General features: G+C 39.3%; 1 protein-coding gene across 5 annotated transcripts in view; it reads left to right on the forward strand.

Annotated features, from left to right (window-relative positions):
- The window catches only part of LOC111263134 (G protein-coupled receptor moody), a 44,651-nt gene that overhangs the window by 21,541 nt on the left and 1,098 nt on the right, over positions 1–22,012 (forward strand). Inside the window, exons 3-8 of one of the 5 annotated variants that reach the window (XM_086969476.1) lie at positions 14,864–15,069; positions 15,346–15,416; positions 18,032–18,135; positions 20,603–20,860; positions 21,131–21,247; positions 21,618–21,683. In XM_086969476.1, the coding sequence (XP_086825602.1) occupies positions 14,864–15,069; positions 15,346–15,416; positions 18,032–18,135; positions 20,603–20,860; positions 21,131–21,247; positions 21,618–21,623 (762 nt within the window). In that variant the 3' untranslated portion in view covers positions 21,624–21,683. Of the gene's footprint in view, positions 1–14,863; positions 15,070–15,345; positions 15,417–18,031; positions 18,136–20,602; positions 20,861–21,130; positions 21,248–21,531; positions 21,785–22,012 lie in introns of those variants that run through there. The other 4 variants (XM_022837983.2, XM_022837981.2, XM_086969475.1 and 1 more) reach the window with 4 other exon arrangements.

The following is a 22,012-nucleotide window of genomic DNA, read 5'->3' on the forward strand; positions in this document are numbered from 1 at the left end:
GTCTCCTTTTCCACATCTGTAGGTTTGCCTGCCCAGCAGCTTCTGCCGGTTTACTAGCCTGCCCACTTGGCCAGCCTGTTCGTCGTTGGGGCCCTCTTGTTATTTTTGACCCACAATCCCAGTTAACAGCAGCAGTAGTTTACTATTTGCCACTCTCCTCAGCGGCCATATTATCGTAATGATGCTAGTACCCCGTTGTTCAGCCATCATTCCCAGTTTCTCTCACTTTCGCTCTCTGAATCTGCCCATATGTTCGTTCATCCATAAGTTTGTCGGCCTTATCGCACATTAGCAGGGAGACCGGAAACAACATGCTTTGCGAACACTACGCCAATGACTATGCTATGGCCGTGTCAGGTTCGAGTTCGAATTTACCGTACTGGGACGCCTAAGCTTTCATCGCTGGAATGATAGGTCGTAGGAAACAAGGTTTGTCGCGTCAAAACCGACACTCAGCCAAGCATGACTGGCAAGGAATATCGGACACGACTAGCCAAATGCAATTTGCTAGCGGGAGGCGGGAAAAAAGTACGATACCACCGAGGAAAGCGACATTACGGGGAGGGACGGACGGACTGTGGGTTTGTGGTAAAGAGCCGGCCTTACGAAACCTTCATACGTTGAAGCTAGAGGGCAAACAAGGCGATCGGAAACCCGTTGGCGGCGAAGGGCTCTACCAGAACAGGTAAACATGTACAACTGCAAATGATACGTAGGAGGGTTGAAGAGTAGATACTTCTTCGACCGCTGCCAATGCTCGGTCCAGCGAGTCAAGAGAGCATGCCGTGGGGAACGAAAGGCTAGCGAAACATAAGGCAACCATTAAGCATGTACAGTGGTGAGGCGTTGAAGCGCAATAGAGTGGATGCTACCGAAGCATTCGACTCGGCTGATGCTCTGGGACAAAACAAGTTATAGCTGAAAAATGGTGTCACGTTAACAGCAACAGCATACAGTTTGATCACGGAGTACAGAAAAAGCTGTTCAGGAAACTAGTCACTTTGGCCTTTAACATCTTCCTTTAAAATCAAGCATTCTGTGCAAATCTTATGTGAAACTCGAAAAAGTTCACATGCACAGAATTACCCATCGCGTGCTATTACGGTCCTTAATAAAATTGAATTCTTCTCTCTTTTTACGATCGTTACATTCAAAGCAAGAGGCTTTCAGGAGTCTTGGTGCCAATGGAACCAGATGAAAAACGCAGGACATAGTCAGTGTAGCTCTTTCGTCTAAATTAACTCTACCCCACGTCGTAAAGCTCAGTTGCTGCCTACCAGTCACCGTCCATATCGGAACCATCGAAGCCAATAATTAATGCGATCAAGCAATGAGCGCCAATAGTGATGACAGTGGTCTTGCTGATATTAATGCCATTGCAGCCAGTGAATTAGACGTACGTTAACAGACATACGTGAAAAGCCCACGCAAGGTCCCGCATCCACACAACGCTACGCATACAACTAACGAAATGACCACCCACTCGCTCACTCAGCCAGCCGTAACTGGTCAGCTGGCAAAGGCTCTTAGTCATGGCTGATTACCGCACGTAACTGTACTCTTCTGCATCGACCGTACTTTTTTCACTTTTTCTTGCCGTCTCTATCTACTTCTTAACCGGATCCCTGCCCGAACGTATTCGTTCATTTTTATGCGTCGCTGTGTTGGACTATTATTCTTTCCCGCTGATTTATCCTGACTGCGCGGTTTCCTTCCATCGATCGTTGTTTAATCCATTTCATTTTCCATCAGCGACCGTTCGTTCGTGAAGTTGATCGCGTTTCCGTTTTGCTGGCAGCAGCACGTCCGAAGCTAGGCTATGCTGAACGGCATTCTCATTTGTACGTTCGCTGACGCCGAAATCACTAAAATCAGCAAAACTCTCGACACATCGATCATCTCGAAAGTGAGAAAAACAAAGGTAGAGATTTCGGCACAAGCGTAACGACGCGCTCAGCAGATCGGCCCATGCAGCAGCAGACAGCTACAACAACAACAGCAGTTTGAGCGAAGCTAGTGCTGGCCTCTTTCACAATGCAGTTCAATAGCGTCGCCAAGAAACGAACCAGACAACGGAATCGATGCCACCGCCATCGCTGTTGCCACTTCATGAGGTAGCTGATCGCCTGGGACACTTCTCTAACAGTGCTCTGTTTTCTCTACATGACCTTATCATTGGCTGTGTTGGAAGACGTTTTGTCAACTGCTTCGATAGCTGCTGGTGTAGCTCGAATGTAGCTGTATGCACTTAAATACGAGGCGAGGTTCAGGCCGGAGAAGAGCACTGGGATAAAAGCTGAAGAGCTGAAGCCACAATGCAGATTCGTCTGCTTTTTCCGCACTGCAGCCTCGGCAGATGTTGCCGCAGTTGATCTGCACTGAACATCGTGTGGCTTGAAACCTCGTTAGCGCATTCGCGCTTTTGTCCGTCGTTCTCATAACAGCCATTGTGTAATTTCGTTCGGATACTTCAGCTGCAAAGCGAAAAAACCACGGAAGTTCTTTATCGATCCACTCAGGGCGAATCAAACGGTGTCGATAACATCAACAGCAGCGACGATAATGCTAAAGGTTGCAACTGCGATGATGGGGATGCATCATCGTTCTCCTTGTAAATTTTCGATCCCAAAACTCCTTTTCCCTATTTTTAGAAGAAGGAACAAAAAGCGCACAAACATGCTACTGCTATAGTCGCCCTATATATACGCACTGTAGTTTGAGTAAATGAGAGCCTGTCGGCGAAGACAGAGAAACTATAAAGTGGTATAAGCCACTATAACGGTGGGTGTATGCATAAGGATCAATGTCGTGGACGCTGTCAACGTTCAAGCCTGCTGTTTTCTATGGCAATGTAATGTAGGAGCAGAAATAATATCTTAGAGTTCTCGACCTAAAAATAATTCAGTGTGCTCATTGAATAGCTGGCACGTAATAAGCGCGTGTTTGTTTAACGAAGCAATAAAGGAATCCAAAGAAGCAAAGTTCCATCCGCTAAGCGCCTAGGGTTGATTATCGGTCGAAAAAACCTGCTAGCCAAAAACAAATCAACCGTTCGTTATAATATTTACAAAAGTATACGGAACTGTATTGTTAAAAACGATAGTCGTCATTTACCGTGGCAATTATTTCGCTACGCTGTGCGCCGCAGTGCTGACTGTCGACAACATCCTTTATCCAGATTTTTTTCTACTTTTAGAATCTCTTTCCTGCAGCACCTCGTTAATTTTCATTTAATTCCGCCTGAAAGTGAGTTGCTGAGCGGGTACGAAGGTATCGTAGACAAGACACGGGGCAGATAGAAACGGCTTTACCTAGATAATGATTGTGTGCAAAACAAATAAGGGAGGTTTCCAGAGATCCGGAGATCTTCATCCCATTAGGAAATTGCTCGACCAATTTTCTTGCAACAATGACACCCTAGACATGTTTTTTCGCTTTGTTTTCCTTCGTTCTCAACACCCATCCTTGATATGATTCACCGGCCAACATTCGACGTCGTAAAAAAGATAAAATGTAATGTTGCAAGCTCAGCTCCATATTGGCCGTCTGAGTCAGAGGCTAATGGTAGAATCAGGACTAATGGTATTCAGTGATATATCATATTTATCTCTCTTTCTGTCAAACAAAATAAAAGACTGTTCAGTCGACAGTACCAATTAGTAGAAGAATATCGGACACTTACTACATTTACTAAGGATACGATTTACAGGACGTCGATTACTGATAGAGAAGCCAGTCACAGTAATGTGTTACTTTACTATGGAAGGACATCTTATATATTGATTTTTCAGAAATGCGTCTTGGTCTCAGTAAGAAGGCAAGTGATATGAAACTCAATGCATTCAAAATTTATCTATAAAAATTGTGATATACGTCAAGTGCCAGCTTAAAGATATTAAAACTGTTCGAAATTTGCCCATGAACTTCAAATTGCATCAAACTTGTCACCCCATCCGTAATTATGGATGTAGCAAATAGGCTGGCTGTATGAAAAATTTGACCCGCTTGCTTGTAACACAGGACAAATTAATTTCTGGGCTATGTGCGGATAGATTAAAAACCCCAAAACACAGACGCGGCAACATAACTGCATTCACTCTAGCAATAACAAAAAAAAACCCGAATGCACGACTTGTACAGAATATGATCCATATTTGTAGGCAAAAGCGCAGAATGAATGTCATCTCTGCTAAGCTGTTCGTGCGCAGCCGTACGGAGTTCGCAGGCAAACGCAAGCCATAAATATGAATGCGGCCATTCATCGTGCAGCAGATATCCATCTGACACCGTAGCTGTCACATCTGAGGTGTAGTCCTGCGAAGGCACGCACCAGTCTAGTCTTTACTCGTGGCCCGATTTTTCTCTCGTTTGACATTGATTTGCACAGTGCACTACCGAACGCTGAATCAAGACATTTGTATATTCAGGTACCTTTTCCGTAAAGACAAACCATGCCCGTACGGACATAGAGTAGCATACGCAGTAGGTGTTTAATGAAATTGACAAGCCCAATGAAACGGTTTCAACTCTCAGAGCCAATGGCCTAGCACTGAAACGAGACATTCTCAAACGGTTCCTGACGTACAATGACGTCGTTATTCCACTTTACGCCGGTACCTCACATAGAACGCCACCGATCATTTTTAAACTTTTAACAAACAATGTGATATAATTACCAGTATGAGTACTTTATGACACCGCCTTTTAGAGCGATAACTCTTTCGGGCATGATTCTGATATAATTTTCGACTCTTTCAGCTGTAAGTGGATCCTTTAGCCGCACATTAGTAATTTTTTCATGAAGCTCTGGAACATTTGATACCTTCTGTTCTTCTCAAACCCGTCATTTTACTATTTTCCAGAGATTCTTTCTTTATGAGACTGAACTCTGACGAATAAGCAGGTTACAACGAGACCTGGATACCATTGGCAACAAATAGATAAGGGGCGCTTAGAGCTCTGTAATAAAGCGCCCCATCGCATATGAAGACATAGTCATCGTCAGGGGACAATTTTCGTATCTGAGGTAGCATCTTGCCTTCTTGCAACCTTACCATATTTCTGCTTCTCTTGTATTCGTTGCACAATGTACATCATCCCGGTACCCTTGCTACAAATTATGGACCACATTATAATTTTTGACATGTTTGATTTTCGTCATGATCCGGAGAAAAATCGTTCTTTAAAACGTCTCAAGGCATATCAAACTTTACTTCAAATTAAAATAAAACTGGAAAACAGATTTTGCTCAGTTCTCCGATGGTCCAATCTTTGGCTTGGTTTGCCCGATGGAGATTAACTTGTTTCATTCGAGTGTCCAACCGATGTTTCTTGAAAAATTTGCTGCTCCTGAACCCAGCCTCTCAAGTTGGCGTCAAAGCAATTTTCGACATAACGAAGATAACGAGCTCACGGTCTTTTGATCTGCTCTATATGACGTTGTACTAGACGAACTATCCTTTTGAAGTCCGTAGATAAAGGCATGCTTTTCTCAATCTGTAGTACATCTTTTCGATTCTTGTAATTGATTTTACCTTACGACAGGAGGAGTTTTTCCGTAGCTTTTTATCCGTAGCATTAAATATTGGCAAACATAATATATTTCAGTAGTTTTACGTTATGTATGTTTTTGACGAAGCAATGCGCTAATCAGCGTTTTCTGTTCCTCAGTTATATCTGTTCCTTTTCTTGTTTCAGCACCCTACGTACGGAAACATGTAAAATTATCAAAAAACACTTAAACAAGTCAAACTCATTTCAATTAGTTCTTTAGCGTTACTATTAGCGTTACTACTAATAGCGTAACTATTGCGTTAGAGAGTGAAGCAGAACGCGCGAGTTGTGCGTAGTTCGAGATATTCGCACGAAATGAATACTGGGTTTACTGAAATCCGATTGCAGCACGCTATCACGCCGGCGGTAGTTGAAATGGGCTATGTCAGTTTTACATATCACGTAATTTGTCAGTAGTTCGAGTATGTTTGTTGATATCCCTATCGACACACAGTGTGCCAATGTAAAATAGAATAATGCCGCAGTCATAGGCCAAAAATCGGCTGAGGATATTTCACTTTTATGCTGTGTAATTGGCCTTAAATATTAAAATTATTTGATTGAGTTTTGTTTTTAAAATGGCGCTATTTATATATTGAGTAAAAGTTCTTAAAAATTAGTTAGTCAGAAATTTTCCGTTAGAAAAATTCCGAGAAGGAAACCTGCGAATAACGAGGAATTGAAAACCGTGGTCGAACACGAATCGTCTCAGGGGCATGCGTTTTAACACTCATATTTGATGAAAATGCTCTACTTGACTACCTCGGTCAAATGAAGAAGTTGGATAATAAGTTTTTTTCTGGAAGATTTCCTTTTTTTGTTCTTAGTACATCGTTTTAAAATGCATTGTCTCCTCCATTAGCATGATGCTAATGGCATGGTATTATAGATGCAGTTTCAACTTAAAAGAGCTTTTCAAATATGGATGCCCGAAGTAAAAAAAAAAAGTTTTGTAAAGGCTAAAAGGCTGCCAGAACAGCTCGAGACGTTCGCCTTGTGTACGAAGATAGCGCTATCATCGAAAGAACTGCTAAAGAGCGGCTGATAGCGGTATCCAGGACCTAGAAAACACTAATGTTTTGGCTGACCGTCTGAGCTTGATGACAGGCATATGAAGGCACTTTTGAAAAAAGGCGGCCGACAAACAACTCAAGCTTTAGCCGAAAATGTAGGGTGTAGCAACAAATCCATCGTCGACGATGTTAAATCCCTTGGCCTTACGCAGAACCCTGGGATAAGTATCTTATGCGCTCTCCCTGAATCCAACAAAGAATTATAGTTTAATCTTGCGCCTCAATGTCTTGCCTCGTATAGAGCATTACGTGGTCTCAGTTTCGGCGTGAATCAACAACTCAATACGTGCTAAAAACCTTTGGGACAAAACCCGCTACTTTCTGGCAATACGGCGCACATCAGTTAGTAGAAACGTTCGGAGGAAAGTCGTAAACGATGTCGAACGATGCGTAACAAAGTAAGCTATTGACACAAAAATAGTTCTGGTGTTTTCTGATCAGTAAGAAGGCTCGGGAACTAACTAGCCAGCCTAATAATAAGGTTAAACTCTATAAGAAGAAGAAGGAGAATTTAATAATAATAATAATAATAAGGCCAAGAAAAATCAAAGACGAGATATATAAAGACACTTCTTTTTGCTCCTACGCTCGAACAATGGCCCATTCTTGCATCGAGTTGTGACTTGTGATGAAAAATTGATCCTCTGTAATAATCGCAGATGGTCATACCAAAGGGGAGTGAAACTGAGCCGCCTGGACATCACCTCTAAGCAGGTGTATGGCTGCAGAAATTTATGGTGTTTGCTTGACGGTTTATGGCTGTTGCTACCCACTGCAGCTCCATGAATCCTGGTTCAATGCCGACGGCAAAATGCGCTACCATGCACTAATTAGAAGAGATGATGAAAAAGCTGTACGTCAACCAGCCAAGATTTATGAACAGCGATTAATCGCTTCTATTGCAAGACAACGTTCAACCTCATACCGAAAAAATGCAGGAATTACAGTTGACGGTTCTCTGTCACCCACCATACTCAACAGGAATGATTTGCACAGGCTACAATTTTTCAAAAATTTTGACTTTTAAATAGGAAAAATATCCAAGTCTCAACATAACATCGAAATTGTCTTTCTTTCGAATCCCAGGATTCTAGAGTAGTGAGATTAACAAGTTATTATTGAAGTGGCAGAAGGTCACAAACGATAATAGTGTAAACTTCGATTGGAAATAAAAAACAAAATCTATGAAAGAAACACGGGAAGGTTTGCAGTTTTCTATGTTATATATATATATATATATATGAGTGTCGGATATTTTGAACACGGCTGTAAAACTATACGGTAAAAAAAGCTTACGTTTTAAAATTATATTTTTGACGCGGTGCTTTTTCACATAATCGGTAAATGCCTGAAACTTTAACGAAGTGGGCACCTAAAGTTTGGGCACAAGCCAAGCAGTAGCCGAGTTACATTTTTGAATGACAGATGTACCACGAAAAAATACATTGCTTCGTTGTGATCGAACTACCATTTTGTCCAGACTCATACATGTATGATACATCCTCTGGCCTCGTTCTTGTTGCCTTTATATCGATGTTCGCATTATCTTTTGTTTGCCGTCGAAGATGGAAAAACACAGCCTCTATTTGACTTGAACGTACCGCGGAAAGGCAACAGCAAACTTGATCGTGCAATTTTTGCTTTGCGGTAATAATAATAATAATAATAATGTGACACAGAACCGTTAAGGGGAGGTCTATTTATAAAGCGAATTTCCGCTTCGAACACATTTCCACTCGCAACAGTTCGTCGTAGCTCTAAGCTTCGGGATAGGAAGCGTCGATTAGAAAAATAAACTGCGCCTCTATTAGAAAACTGTAAGACCATATGATAAATGTAAATATAAAAAATGTGACACTTACTTAGCGAATCGCGCTATTGAACAAATTGTATGAATAGTGATCAGTCACTGACAGCCAAGATCCGGTCTTATCAATCCTTAAACTGTATAACATATTATTACTGCTGACAACGAGAATAACTTCAACAAGGGTACCCCATTATTTTTGTATCAGCAAGATCTATTGTATAAAGGTCTACTTAAGTTTTGAATGTCAAATCTGCTAGCTCGGACGTAATCAGCGCAAAGTTACTTCAAACAGCTACAGAACGAGCTTTACTAACTTTCGAATGGCAAAAGGTGAAATTTCAATGGTCAAACAGTATACGACCCTGTTCCCCTCTAACGGTTGTGCCACAGATTAAATGCATGCAAATAGGAACAGCACAACAAATATGCACGCAAAAGCGGATCCGATCGATGCGTATGTGTGTTTGTCTGTAATTATCGTCTTTCCCGTGCTAGATAGTTTGGGTATTTGAATTATTCGTTTTTGGTTTACAAACTATTGCTCGAACTGAAGCACGACGTACAAATTCTTCAATCGTGCCTTTTAGTGGACGTATGCAATGGGTGTTTCAATATAAAGAGGAAAATGCAATTGACTGAATGTTATCGTCATCTACCCTCATATTTTGGTAGGTAAACAAAGATTAAAATATTGGCCCATTTCTATAGGTAATAGCGCAAAGTATTTCGAATTGACACGTCAGCAAGGTAGGGTCTCCATTTCAATGTATACATATTTTCAATATATGAATCAGATTGGAACACAAGTCATTTTGTTGTGTTGTTAATGGTTCTCGTTTCTGCTAACCTTCATCTGTTTTTTTATTGCTATGCACCATTCAGGAGTACTCTCTGCTCCACAGGCCTATAGTAAGTTTCATTGTATAGTGAATGGAACTTCAGGTTGAGTTTAAGCTCCAAAGATGAAACTTCTAGATGAAAAAACGTGTCTTTTCTCGCTATTCCCTCGCTTTGTCGAGGTTAAACAGCTGCCGTAACAAAGCATGATGGTTGTATCATGTACAGTGAAGACTATAAGCGAGAGGACTGCGAGAGGAAAGCTGGTTTGCGAAACTCCAGGACGGCCTGCTGAGGCTAGGTTCTGCCTCGGTCGACCGCCTCAAATCGATGAGGACCAACTGAAATGGACGGAACACAGCTTGCAAATCAGGCGAAAGAATGAACTGCAGTTATATGACTACCGTGAGATATCTTAGTTTAATGGGTATTATTAAAAAATTAGGAGTTTACGCGTCCCGTAAGTTAAAAGAACGTACCAAAGAAACAATGAATTGTTACCGGTGACGAAAAGCGGCGTCTTCATGTCAATATAAACCGGCTAAGCCAATGAAATACTTCGGAGTATGCGCCCAAGCCCAGAACCAGAGTTCCATGCCAAAGAGAAAATGATTTCCATCCAGTTAGACCGGAAAAGTTTTAAACAGTACGATACGCCCGATCAATAAGGATATGCATAAAACGCACTTACATCAACTGAATGAAGTAGAAAAGATCTAAGGTCAATGCCAGGCCACAAATGACAAGGTGTGCCAAGGTCGCCCTGCAAGGACTTCAGAGAAAAATTTTCTTTGCAATTACTTTATCATTGAGACCTTTTTTACACCTTCTCCAATTACTGGCGAATTAAGTAAGTAACCGTACATTTGAATATAGAGAGTCCCTCAAAACTTAAGTAGATTATATCTTCGAGAACAAGCCAGAAAATTGCTAACAGGAAGCATTATATCAAAGAGTTGGCATGGATGAGGGCGTTTAGAGAGTCACGGTCAATACATAATACATTAATAAGTTGTTAAAGTTCGAGCGAGTTGTGTTTTTTATTTCGACGAGACAAGTTCCAGTTTAATATATACTAGAAACTCTTCCTACATTTTCTATACAGAAGCATACAAATCTTATATTTATATGTATCCGTATCTCAAAAAAGTATATTTATACTTGTGTATTATTGTGCAGATTTTCAGAGAAGTATGTTCATTGAAAAATCCGCCCAGAAAGCTGAGCCGCAGAAGGCGTACACCTTTCTTTCTGCTATGAGGGGTTTTCGCTATATGGTATCTTCATTTCATACACTCGTTCCCCTTTAATCTGCTCTTGTTCATTATAAACGTAACTATTTCTTTTTTCAGCCGTTAAGAGTATTCGCTAGTACCCCAGTTCAACAAATCGTTCATTTGTTAGCTGTAAAAAATCCATTGACACAACCAATGGCATTTTGTTATCCGTCTTTTTAATTAGCAGAATTCGATAAGTCCACTCCTTCCAAACGCCCAATGTATCGTTTTTCGGTTTTCTTTCATTGCTTCCGCAGTTTCTATAAAGCTAAAATTTTGTTGGAACGCGGAATTATGATATCCCAAAATACTCAATTATTACTACATATATCTCACCATACCGCTTCCTCAAAATTTTATTCTTTTCGTTTTGTCCTAATTGTGCTCAGGACTAATAATAAAATAGAGATAATGGTAAAACGGAAACCGTGTTTTTTTTCTAGCCGATCTTTTACCATTCGGCCTATAAAAATCACTGGCGTGGAAGCTTAACGTATCCTTCCTTAACAATGCTTACAAAAACAACATCCATGTTTAAGGCAAATGCCATGTCTTATCCATATTCTAAAAAAATGTGGGCGAGTTTTTACCGTTTACTGCCTATCATAGAACAAGGTTGCGGATATATACATAGTTTGCCCTTAATTGGTAAGTATTACCTTTGATAGTTGAAGCGCCCACCTTTGTGCACGTTACCAGTGAAAAGAGGGATATTTGTTATTTATTGCCCACTTCATGAATTGAGATAAGGGCCCATAGTTTAAATTACGGCAGCATCTTCGATTAAGTCGAAATACATACTTGTACGCTCAGCGTGCAGGCCGGGCTACGGTGACATCTAAATCGCTAGTGAGGAATTCTGACTAAATTGAATTGCTATAAATTTAGAGCGACTGCGGCTTTGCCTCGAGAACGATTGAAGGCTACTTTCAGTTGTTATCAGTCGTTCTCGAGTCAACGTCACGTCGAACGCAGACATTGAACTTTCTCCAGGTCGAGATATCATATTGGTCTATTGGAGAAAACCTAAATAAGTTCACTAACACATAGGAGTAGAAGGGACATCCAAACTAATCTAAGATGCTAAAAAATGAGCAAGGAAAAAAGCCGGAACCTAAAATATAGTGCCAGGCGTCCAACGTTGTTGATCCTTGGCCGTCGGCTACGAGGTTGTACTATGGGATGCACTAGGTTTGTTTTGTAAATAGGTTCGACTTTAAAATGAATACTTATTCATTTTCAAAGCATTCATTCCATGAAAATTACTTTTTCTTCTGTTTTTAGTAGATTCAGAAAACTGTACAACTTTGCACGTTGAAATAATAGTGGTTTTATCATGACAATAGAAACGAGTTGTAAAATGACAAGGTAATTAACACTGGCAGAATCTAATTAAGCTCTAGCAGAAAACATAAGCCGACCGTATATAGATTTAATATATTTAAACTTCAAATATAAAAGCGTTGATTTGTTGCCGAATACCAAGGCTTAGTGGATTAGGAGTTCCTGTGAAAATGCTAATCATTTCCATGAACGAATGAATAAAAAATAATTTATCAAATCAGCTTTTTCAGTTGACGCCCTAATAATTCCACCCAAATACGACAGGAGTTCGCACCTGGGTGTACTATCAATTGAGGTATCTTCTGGTACGTATTATACGTAGCAGGTTCTACGAGAATGGCTCAAACTGAATATAAGGGTTTGGAACCGCTCGTTGAAATCTGGACGTCTCTATTAGAGTTTTTGTTTAACAAGAATTATAATCTACAATAGCAGAACAGTGCGATGGAAAAAAATAGTATCATCGCATCAGTTGTATCGCTTTTTTCTGTTAACTAATCATTGAGCATAAGCCTTAATTAATTACACAAGGCAATTGCCCGCACAATTTGTAATAGTACGCTTGGACCAAGACAAATTGCAAGCTAGGGCATTGTATAATTAAATGACAAGTCCTGTGTTGAAATTGCTAAGGTAGTTGTTAACTCGAGCGCCGAAAAAGCGGGCGATGACGAAATATCGGTTTCGACAATTGATTTACTAACATAAAAAATAATTCTTACTATAAGAAATCCAGTTTTGATCTGGATGGCAGTAATGTAACCGCTTGATGTCACCACGCAGAAAGTCCGCTAAAAAATAATTTTTATCACTCTCTGGTTATATTGTAAACGCAATATCTGTTCTATTGTTTATTGTGCATCATTTGTTTTTACTAAATTTCTGGTATAAAGTGAGTGAATTTGCTTTAATTTCTTATCCTAAAGGTTAAGGAAAGTAGTATGATTTGTCGTTCGCCTGTAGGTACACTTCCAAACTTCTAATTCGAGAAGAATACTTAATTCAGGACTGTATGGTCTACGCACACGTTTTAGATCGGCAATTTGTTCTTGGTTTTACGCTATGTGGGCTTCTTTTAGTTCATATAAATGCGTTCTAGGTGTTTATCTATTAAATCTGGAAAAATGTTCTAGAGTTACGTTTAACGGGCAGTGGGGCTAATTGTTTTTATGTTGTCTTTATTCATGCGTCTGTTTAATAGTTTCACATTAGTCCTTCGCTAAAGATTGTAAGAAACGGAATTGTCTCTTAAAATAACTTTAGTTCTTCAACATTAGAACAGCATCTCAATAGCGCTAGATGCTTGGTTGGGCACAACCAGCCGTTTTTGGTCTTGCAGTCTGAGTCTTAATCGTCCCATCGCAATTTCATCGAATTTTCTTTATTTTTTTCTGGGAAAGGTTTTTTTCCACTCTTTAGGAAACTGATAGTTCAACGCTTGTGAAAAAAACTTTAATTTTTTCCTTTAACTTTTAGCTCCAAAAATAGATATGTCGGACAATAAAAAATAATTGGTCTGCTTTCGACTGAAATAGAAAAAGTTGTCGAATCACCCCGCTATGCCTGTAAGGAGCAGGACAAACACTCTCTATCATTGAAGCTGCCATCTGAAGGTGAAAAGAAACGATCCTATATGAGTATATGCAAAGAGCACATTTCATTGAAATATCTGTTTTTGCTAGATACAGTTTTAGAAGCGAAAGATAAGAAAGGAAAATTGTCGATTTAGGCACGCCACGTGGTCTATATATACATTAGGTGTATACTCTAAGTTTACCTATCTGGGCCTTCCTTGGTACGAACTTGTGCAGAATGAGGCAGAATAGGACCACAAAAACTGGATACCGCAGTCCTGCGGAAAATGCCACAGCAGCACTTCTGAAATATAAGGCAGCGTTTCGAAAACATATTTATTGGAATTTTACTATGACGAACATACGAGACTTTGTCCCGAGGCTGGTTGATGACTGAGATTACCTTATTTGCGGGTTATAGAAATATATATACGTCGGAATACAGAATCTTCCTGCAATTGGATGCTAAACACTATGTTCAAAAAGTGTGTGTAAAAATGACGTCTTGTAATGTTAGACGAAAACAATGGGCTGTGTCCGTTCCGCTCATATGAGAAAATTTACCACGAGTAGAATCTATGTCTATATCACAGGGAATCAGACGTCATTCATTGCAGATTTTGTATTTATGGAGCACCAAATTTACTGCTGATACACATTATCATGCCGTCTGTCAATGGATCATTTATGGGTCTTGCACATGACTTGGTACATATAGGAAGCGTCAGGTGAAGCTTTTAAAGAACCTTATTCCGTAAAACAGTGAATAAAATGAAAGTTTTCAAAAACAAAGTGCGATAATGGCGGCAATTGAAGGTATTGATAATGATTTAGGTTTACAGGTAGTAGGACCGTGCATATATGGATAGCAGATGTGTTTACTAATAAAAAAAGAGGAACTAGAATTTTTAACTAAGTGCAAAATAAAAATCTCATACTTCTCGCTAAATGGCTTTGCATAGTACAAATACCTCCTTACAAATTCTTATTCTCTATTCGTGGCCAATGCTTGACTTAGAGTTCCTTAGACTCTCTTCAGCTCTGAATTCTCGCCAAACACTACTACTACTAAATTAGTATTTATTAATCGACACAAAAGTGCGTCAATGCGTGTCAGCGCTCTTTCTACGGATATTCGTGATCGCTGCTCCCAAGATGGGCGGATATTCGCGCTTGTAAAAAAAATCTATTATACGTAAACATGTTAAATAATAAAAAAAAAGGAGTGTGCGATTTTATACCTCAGTCAATGCCTCAAACAGAGGCGTTAATTAAAGTAAAGCATTTTCGGTTGTTTCGATTGCCTTCTAAACAACAGACATTGCAGCTTTTGGTCGGCTTAACTTAGACTAACTTTTTATTCGTTATTGTTGTAACTATTGTTATTTTTCGTAGCTGCGGAAAAATGCATCGAACTTATTTATCGTGTCATTGTCGCTTGCTGATCTCATGTTCTCTGCGGTGAACATGCCCTTCGCTGCATCACGCTTCTTTCATCGTGAATGGATACATGGCGATTTCCTTTGTCGGCTGTTTCCATTTTTCCGGTATATGAATGTCGGCCTGTCTCTTCTGTCCATCACAGCCATTACCATTAATCGGTAAATAGTAAAATTCTTAATGAGTTCGGTCATAACATTGTGGTAACCGTTAAGTAATTGGTTTGCCGCTCACCTAAGCAAGTCACTCATTCTACACAAGCCTCTACAATAAGTACCGAATCTGATACAATGATATAACTTTTCCGAAATCATTTAGTCGTACTATCGTGTATATTTCAGGTACTTAGTAGTTCTGTATTAACATACACCGTATTACTGATAATACTACAAGAACATCATTGTCTCGCATGAAAACGTTAAGCTTTTGCGTTGCAGATATATTTTAATTGGACATCGGCGATTGTACGATCGAATATACCGCCAACAAGCCATCTACCTCATGATTGGTGAGTTCTGTTTATTGATACTTTCTTTCAAACATCAACTCTTGGTGCCTTCTGTTAATCACGCCATGAGATTTAACCTGGAGCTCGTTAGATGCTTACAAAAATTTTTTAACGCCCTGTCACTATCTTGTGATGAATGCCCATCAAAATATTCCCCTTATTCTTTAAAGTTGCAGTAGAGTACAGTATCTAGAACATAATTTTCTATGAAGCGGGTCATTTTCGAGTGAAAGCATCTAGAGCATTTCGAGAGGAATCGCAAAATGTAACGATGAGCGCGGATAATTTTTTATCTAAAAGGCCTGAGATAACGAGCTTTTCTTCCTGCTTAAACATACAAGCCTTAATTATAGACTCGTATAGGATCCGTAGACACTTTTAAGCTATGCGCAACATGTTTCCGTGTAAATTTTTTGGATCGGTGTTTAAAGCTGCCACACAACAGGAGCCTTGTTTGTAGCACACTCTTAACGCCTTTGTGGATTTGTAGCGGGGTCCGAACTGCTTGCGTATTTTACACAAGCGCCCTTTTTCTTATCTTAACCATCTTCTCAATGTGTGTGCATATAGGTTTACATACGAAAAGATACAATGTAGAATGGGGCCATTTTTTCTGTAGATGGTCCCGTTCCCTCAATTAGGTCAAAAAATAGATTTACGCCATCAAAAGTACTCCAATACAAGAAAATATACATACAGAAAAATACTTCACTATGAACGATGACTATTAATATATGTAGTACAGTATGCTTACCGATTCGGCATTCTGTAGGACATATTGGGCATTACTCCCTAACATACCTACGCATTGTATTATCTTGAAACTATTACTAACGCTATTAAGGAGGCATTATCTTACTAGGTTTTTCTTTATTATAGGATTCTTAACGTTCAATCTTTGTCAATGTTAGATATTTTTAGACAGATTGAGTTAACAGTGAAGTATCTTATTTTAAAAACTGTTATTAATTACTGTAGTGGCACTAGCTAATGCATCCGTGGGCATATTGCCTGCTGGAGTGAAACGGCTTTTTAGTCCCTGAAAAATACATTCGTTTCTCTTGTTGAACATCGCCGCGCCTTTAACAAGTAGAAAAACCATGAGAGAGAGCTTTTACCGAAGACCGTGTTATTGCATCTAGAGGCTCGTTTCTATTTCCTTGGGGAAGATCCGCGCAGGAAACAACAAACAATAAAAATGGATGAGAAACAGGTTCTATCAGACACAACCTTAGCCAGATCTCGCGTTACTCATGTGTTGTCTCAGCGATCAAATTCTCTCCTCCTCACCTGCAACACCTTTCACAACCTCGTGGTGCATTTTAGCTTGGTTGCTGGACGGGCGTAATGGCCGCATCACGTGCCTATGGCGTGGCACAGTGCTGTTGTCAAGACAGTAGTAAGGTGACATGCTCTGATCTCGACGCAAATACCATCGCACTTTCTTTCCCGCAACCCAGCGATTTGTACGGGGCGTCCGACCAGTCCTAACCCAATCCCTTCTTAACCTTTTCTATGCTTCTCAAACCCGTCAACATAACTACAATGCATAAGCCAACGACGATGCGTGTTTGTCTGCGTTATTTACTTGCATGCTTCCCCTCTCCTTCTTCGCCCTTTTACGCCCGTTCCATTCCCGAATGTAATGAAGGTCTTTGCTGGCGTCTCCTGCTGGAATTCAGATCACGCCTCCAAACGCACAAGAGCCTATACTGCTGTTCCGCATGAAGGTCCAAAGAAAGGACTCGCCCACCCGTGTGAAGACACGCTACGACCAGCCGCTTCGGTTATCATATTAACAGCAGCAACACCACTGCTAGCAGCAATAAAGGCGCGAGCGGCAATAGTTCTTTCTTTGAACGTGTCTAGTTGTATTTAGATGGTTCGTCCCATGCATAGGTGCAGTAGAGACGTTTATTCACCCCTTCCTGCGAGGTAGCTTCATCCTAAAACTTAACTCATCTATGCAGCTGTTTAAGTCAAGGGTCAAATCGCCTGCTATGAGAAATACTCGAGCATAATGTGCTCGTGCGGAATGGCGGGCCAGACGCTGCATCCAAGGAGCGTACTAGGAGCAGCAGCAACAACAACAACAACGGCAGAAGCAGATGAGGGATGCATCAAGGAGCGTCTCTCTTCAAAAGTACAGTTTAGAATTAGTAACGGGTACTTTCATTGAAATGATTTACCCCTTTGTCAGTTTGAGCAAAGGACTCCATGATTATAGCTTATACGAAAATAGGTTAAAATTAATCTGCTTTTTGACCTAACTACCCAGAAGTAATAACAGAGGCTGTAATAAACGCTCGAAAGCGAATACTTATTGAGAATATATACTTATGTTCTCTTTCCTGTGTTTTAGTCTTCCTTCCTGGCACACCTTTTTAATATTACATCGACTTAGTAGTATTAGATCTTGAAGACGAACTGTGTTTTCAGATAAATTTATAAACATATGAAAATAATTTCATATAAATATAATAAATTAAATTTTTTTTTTAATTACGATTCTACGATTACAAGTATTGAGAAAATATATGGCTTACCTATTACTTTACTGTCGTTGTGTTTAAATTAATGTAACCTGTTTATTCTATGCATCAATCAAATTTCAGGTTTTACATGGATCTTCCCAATTGTAGTTCTTGTCCCCACTTGGTTCGGCCGATGGGGCACGTTTGGCTACGACCCCACCATACTTAATTGCTCGATTCTTGAGGTATGGTAATTTATTAAAAATATAGTGATTCTCTCATAGATGAAAACTTGCAAGTCTATGAATGTAACAACTTAAATGATAAATGAATGAATGAATGATTATCATTCTAATATCAATTTGTGGTTGAACGTATCATTAAATGTGAACAAACATTATGTATTTTAACAAAAACGCCTCTAACAATACCTAATTATCCAACTCAGATGTTAGTCTGCTATCGACTTCGGGGTTAATTATGTTCTCGAATAAATTAGAGGGATAGACATCCTAACAGTAACAACAGTAGATCCTCTATGAGTTTTTGAAATAATGCCTAACTGCCTAAGTAAAACACGGAAAACAGAACCTCCATAGAAACGGGCGAATAAGGCTAGTTTTTTTCCATTAACTCTTCATCCTACTAAAAGTAAAATTAGGAAATAAATCTGAAGAAAGACAAATTTACCGCGCAGGCTAATATGCAACCTGAGATCAATAAAATGTACGGCTAAAGCAAAGAGAATCATCATTTTTTCAAGCACTACGGAAAAGCGAAGTTGAATTAGTGAAACAGAGAACACCGCTAAAGGAACTTTTTATCCTTAGAGCCATTATAGCCTAAAAAGGTTTGCCGTGAAAATTCGGCATCTATTGAAAATTTCTTAGACTTTACGTAAAAGCTAAACTGATGAGAACGATTTAAGTCTTGGTGCTATCGGTTTTCCGTTAGTACTATTGTCGGCAGTAGTGATGATAGTAATAATAGAAACTTGCACACTGTTGGACATCTCTCGTAGATGGCGTTTAAAGTAGTTGAAACTTATATACTCTTCTTCTAAAAGCCCAGTTTTAGCCCTTACTGTAATCTAAGTCTACAAGGTAGTAAAGTTGTTATGCATAGAGAGCACTATAACTAGCCAACTTTTGATTTTTTAATCTCTATATTCAAGAATATAAAGCCGTAAAAATAAAGGTGATTCATAAAGCACAAAACTTTAAGTTGTTTAGCGCGAAAACAGAATCTTGGATAAGTATACATAAACGTGAGTTAGGGAGCCCGCGTATGTTATGAAATATCTGTTAGTCTTCTATAGTGTTCAAAAGTTGTCAAGGACCCTAGATTTAGTTTTTGCCTTGCAACCCCTATCCCCTAAACTATATTACTCACTAATATATAGTCGGAAAATAAGGTTAGGTAGACAATATATTTAATATGTTTACTCAGTTTTAGAGGTTATCAAGATAGGTAACACCTCTCTGCCTTTCATCTCCAGCCCTCCTCTTTTTAATTAAAGTGGGATTCGATAACCAGAAGATTAACCTCTCATTTCAATAAATGTGGAGTGTCAATCGTTAAGGTTTTGACGCCAAAAAAAGTTGCCATATTTTTTTCCGACACCTATATTGAACCCGTAACAACTGAGATGCTACAAGTTTGTAATGCGGCGTTATGTAAAAAGTCTGGTCCAAACTGATTTCAGACTGTTATTTCAAAATGTTAGATAAAGCTGTAAAGAATTCCGATGTAGAGAGGGCCTACCATATTTAGACTGATGCTATTCAAGTAAAAATAATAGTGCGTGTTCTGATTGATCGGAAATCAGATGAACTACTTCGATTTTATCCCATGGTTATTGGTGCCTGTTGGGCAAGTGTTCGATATCCGACATACGTATCTCTTCTATAGACAGATCTAAAGTTTGAAAATTTTAGAAAACGACTACTACGAAAATGTGAATTATAAGGCCCTATGAACAAACGTTTAAGAAATATTTCTTTTACATTAGCTATTGTTATACGAAAGTATTGTTTCTCTTCTCCATAGGTTTCGCTCATTCATCGGGTCATATGATTCGGTGACACAAGTGTAAAGCATTTAAATCTTCTATAGAATATAAAAACTAATTATGATTATTCCATAATGAGATTCTTTAATTCATCTAAATCCTAACTCACAAGTTCTACATGTACATATACATATATACATACAAATGTACATGTACTACCATTTTAATTCGTGACTCTTTCAAAGATATTACCTTACGACGATAATTACAATAGAGTATCAGCAAATTTCTAAAATACCTTTTATTCAAAGTTCACTTAGATTTTACTTTTGCGATCTATACTTGAAATTACACGAGTTGTTACAGCTCCTGCCCCGTCAAGACTGTCTATTCTGGAAAGTGCGGGTTTTACCTACTGAACTGTTTCTTTTCAATGTGTTTCCACATTCAACACATTCCATAAATTTCTACAAATAAGCCAGTACTTAAAAGTGCATAAGCTTGAAAGTGGCATACTCCAGACTCATTAATCGAGTTTGTAACGTGCAATATGAGCAGAATTACAGTGTCGAAAAAAAAAAGATAATAAGTATTTGACGTATAGGCGAAAAATGTTAATACAGTTCCGGTAAAAAGCACCAACCAACAGAAGCTGAATAAATATTACTTCGCCATACATTGTGTGCAACTTGCGATTTTAGGTGAATGGTAGATCGCCAAAGTACTTTCTGTTCGTATCTGCTTTTCTCGTGCCATGTTTCACAATCATCGTCTGCTACGCCCGAATCTTCTTCATCGTGCACCGAAGTAAAGTGAAAATGACCTCGCATGCACGAACCACGGAGCAAAGTCGTGAACGCGAAGCACGCCGCAGAGCCGAAGAATGGAAGGTTACAAAAATGGTTCTCATTATTTTTTGCTCGTTTCTTGTCTGCTATCTACCAATCACCGTGGCAAAGGTTAGCTCAGACTTCAACGAAACCGGTATTCATGTGACAAAACTTGTTGTGATCCACAAGTGCTACCCCATTGACCAGCATGTTGAGCAGTAACTTTACGTTGACCTTAACAATAAAGTAAGTTAATGGTTCTATTAAGATGAGCTCACTTTGTTCTTAAGACACTACAGTGACATAAAGACCAATTCTGCAATAAAATAGGGTAAGAAAAACTTCAGCCAATGCTAATATGGTACAGTTTACAGGAATTATCGGAATTTCTTTCCACAGGTCGCAGATAGGGGAGTCCGGTATCCTGGGGTGCACTTGCTAGCCTATACACTCGTCTACCTTAGCGCCTGTCTCAACCCGATCATTTATGGGGTGACGAATCAACAGTATAGAGATGTGCGTTCAATATAGACATAAATATTATTTATGGATTTATTGCATTATCTTCACTCAATCCTTACCTTACAAATCCTGATTGATTTTTAAAAAAACTTTCGTGCGAAAAACTCCGTCACAAGCGTATTACGATCAATGTAGTGTAACTCCATTACGTGTGTTAGTAATGAACTCTATATTCAAAAAAAATGTAGGCGTTTGCTTATCGCTAGTGCTTCTACGAAAATTCACCTATAATGCCTAACGATGAACATATGTATGTTTGTATTAATACGCATTTCTAGGCATACAAATATACGATAGCTCGATTGTGTGAGTTTATAGCTTCGGGCTGTTTACACTGTGGTCAATGCTTCGTCCTGACATGTAGGCATGAACGAAATAACTCAGTTCACGATCCCGAGGCAGAGGGCCAAAAACAGGAAAGGCGCCAACCAGATGAAGACCGTACCGGCTCTAAAGTGAGCGCGCATTATTTACACGTAGTTTTTGTTTTTTGAAACGATGGCGTGGACAAGGGCAGAAGTGTTGCAATATGTACGTTTATGTTAACGTTATAGCAGTACCAGAGTTTCCCAGGTTCTACTGCATTTAAAGAGTCACTTGCTTTACCCAAGAAATCGACCTGATCAGAAATCAGCAGATATACAAAAATTATATATATATATATAAAGTTATTGCTCACGCAGTCGGGGTATATATATATATATATATATATATATATATATATATATATATATATATTCAATACTCCATGAGGTGGAT

Source organism: Varroa jacobsoni, unplaced genomic scaffold, assembly GCF_002532875.2.
Source record: "Varroa jacobsoni isolate VJ856 unplaced genomic scaffold, vjacob_1.0 scaffold_738, whole genome shotgun sequence".
Classification (NCBI taxonomy): Eukaryota; Metazoa; Arthropoda; class Arachnida; order Mesostigmata; family Varroidae; genus Varroa; species Varroa jacobsoni.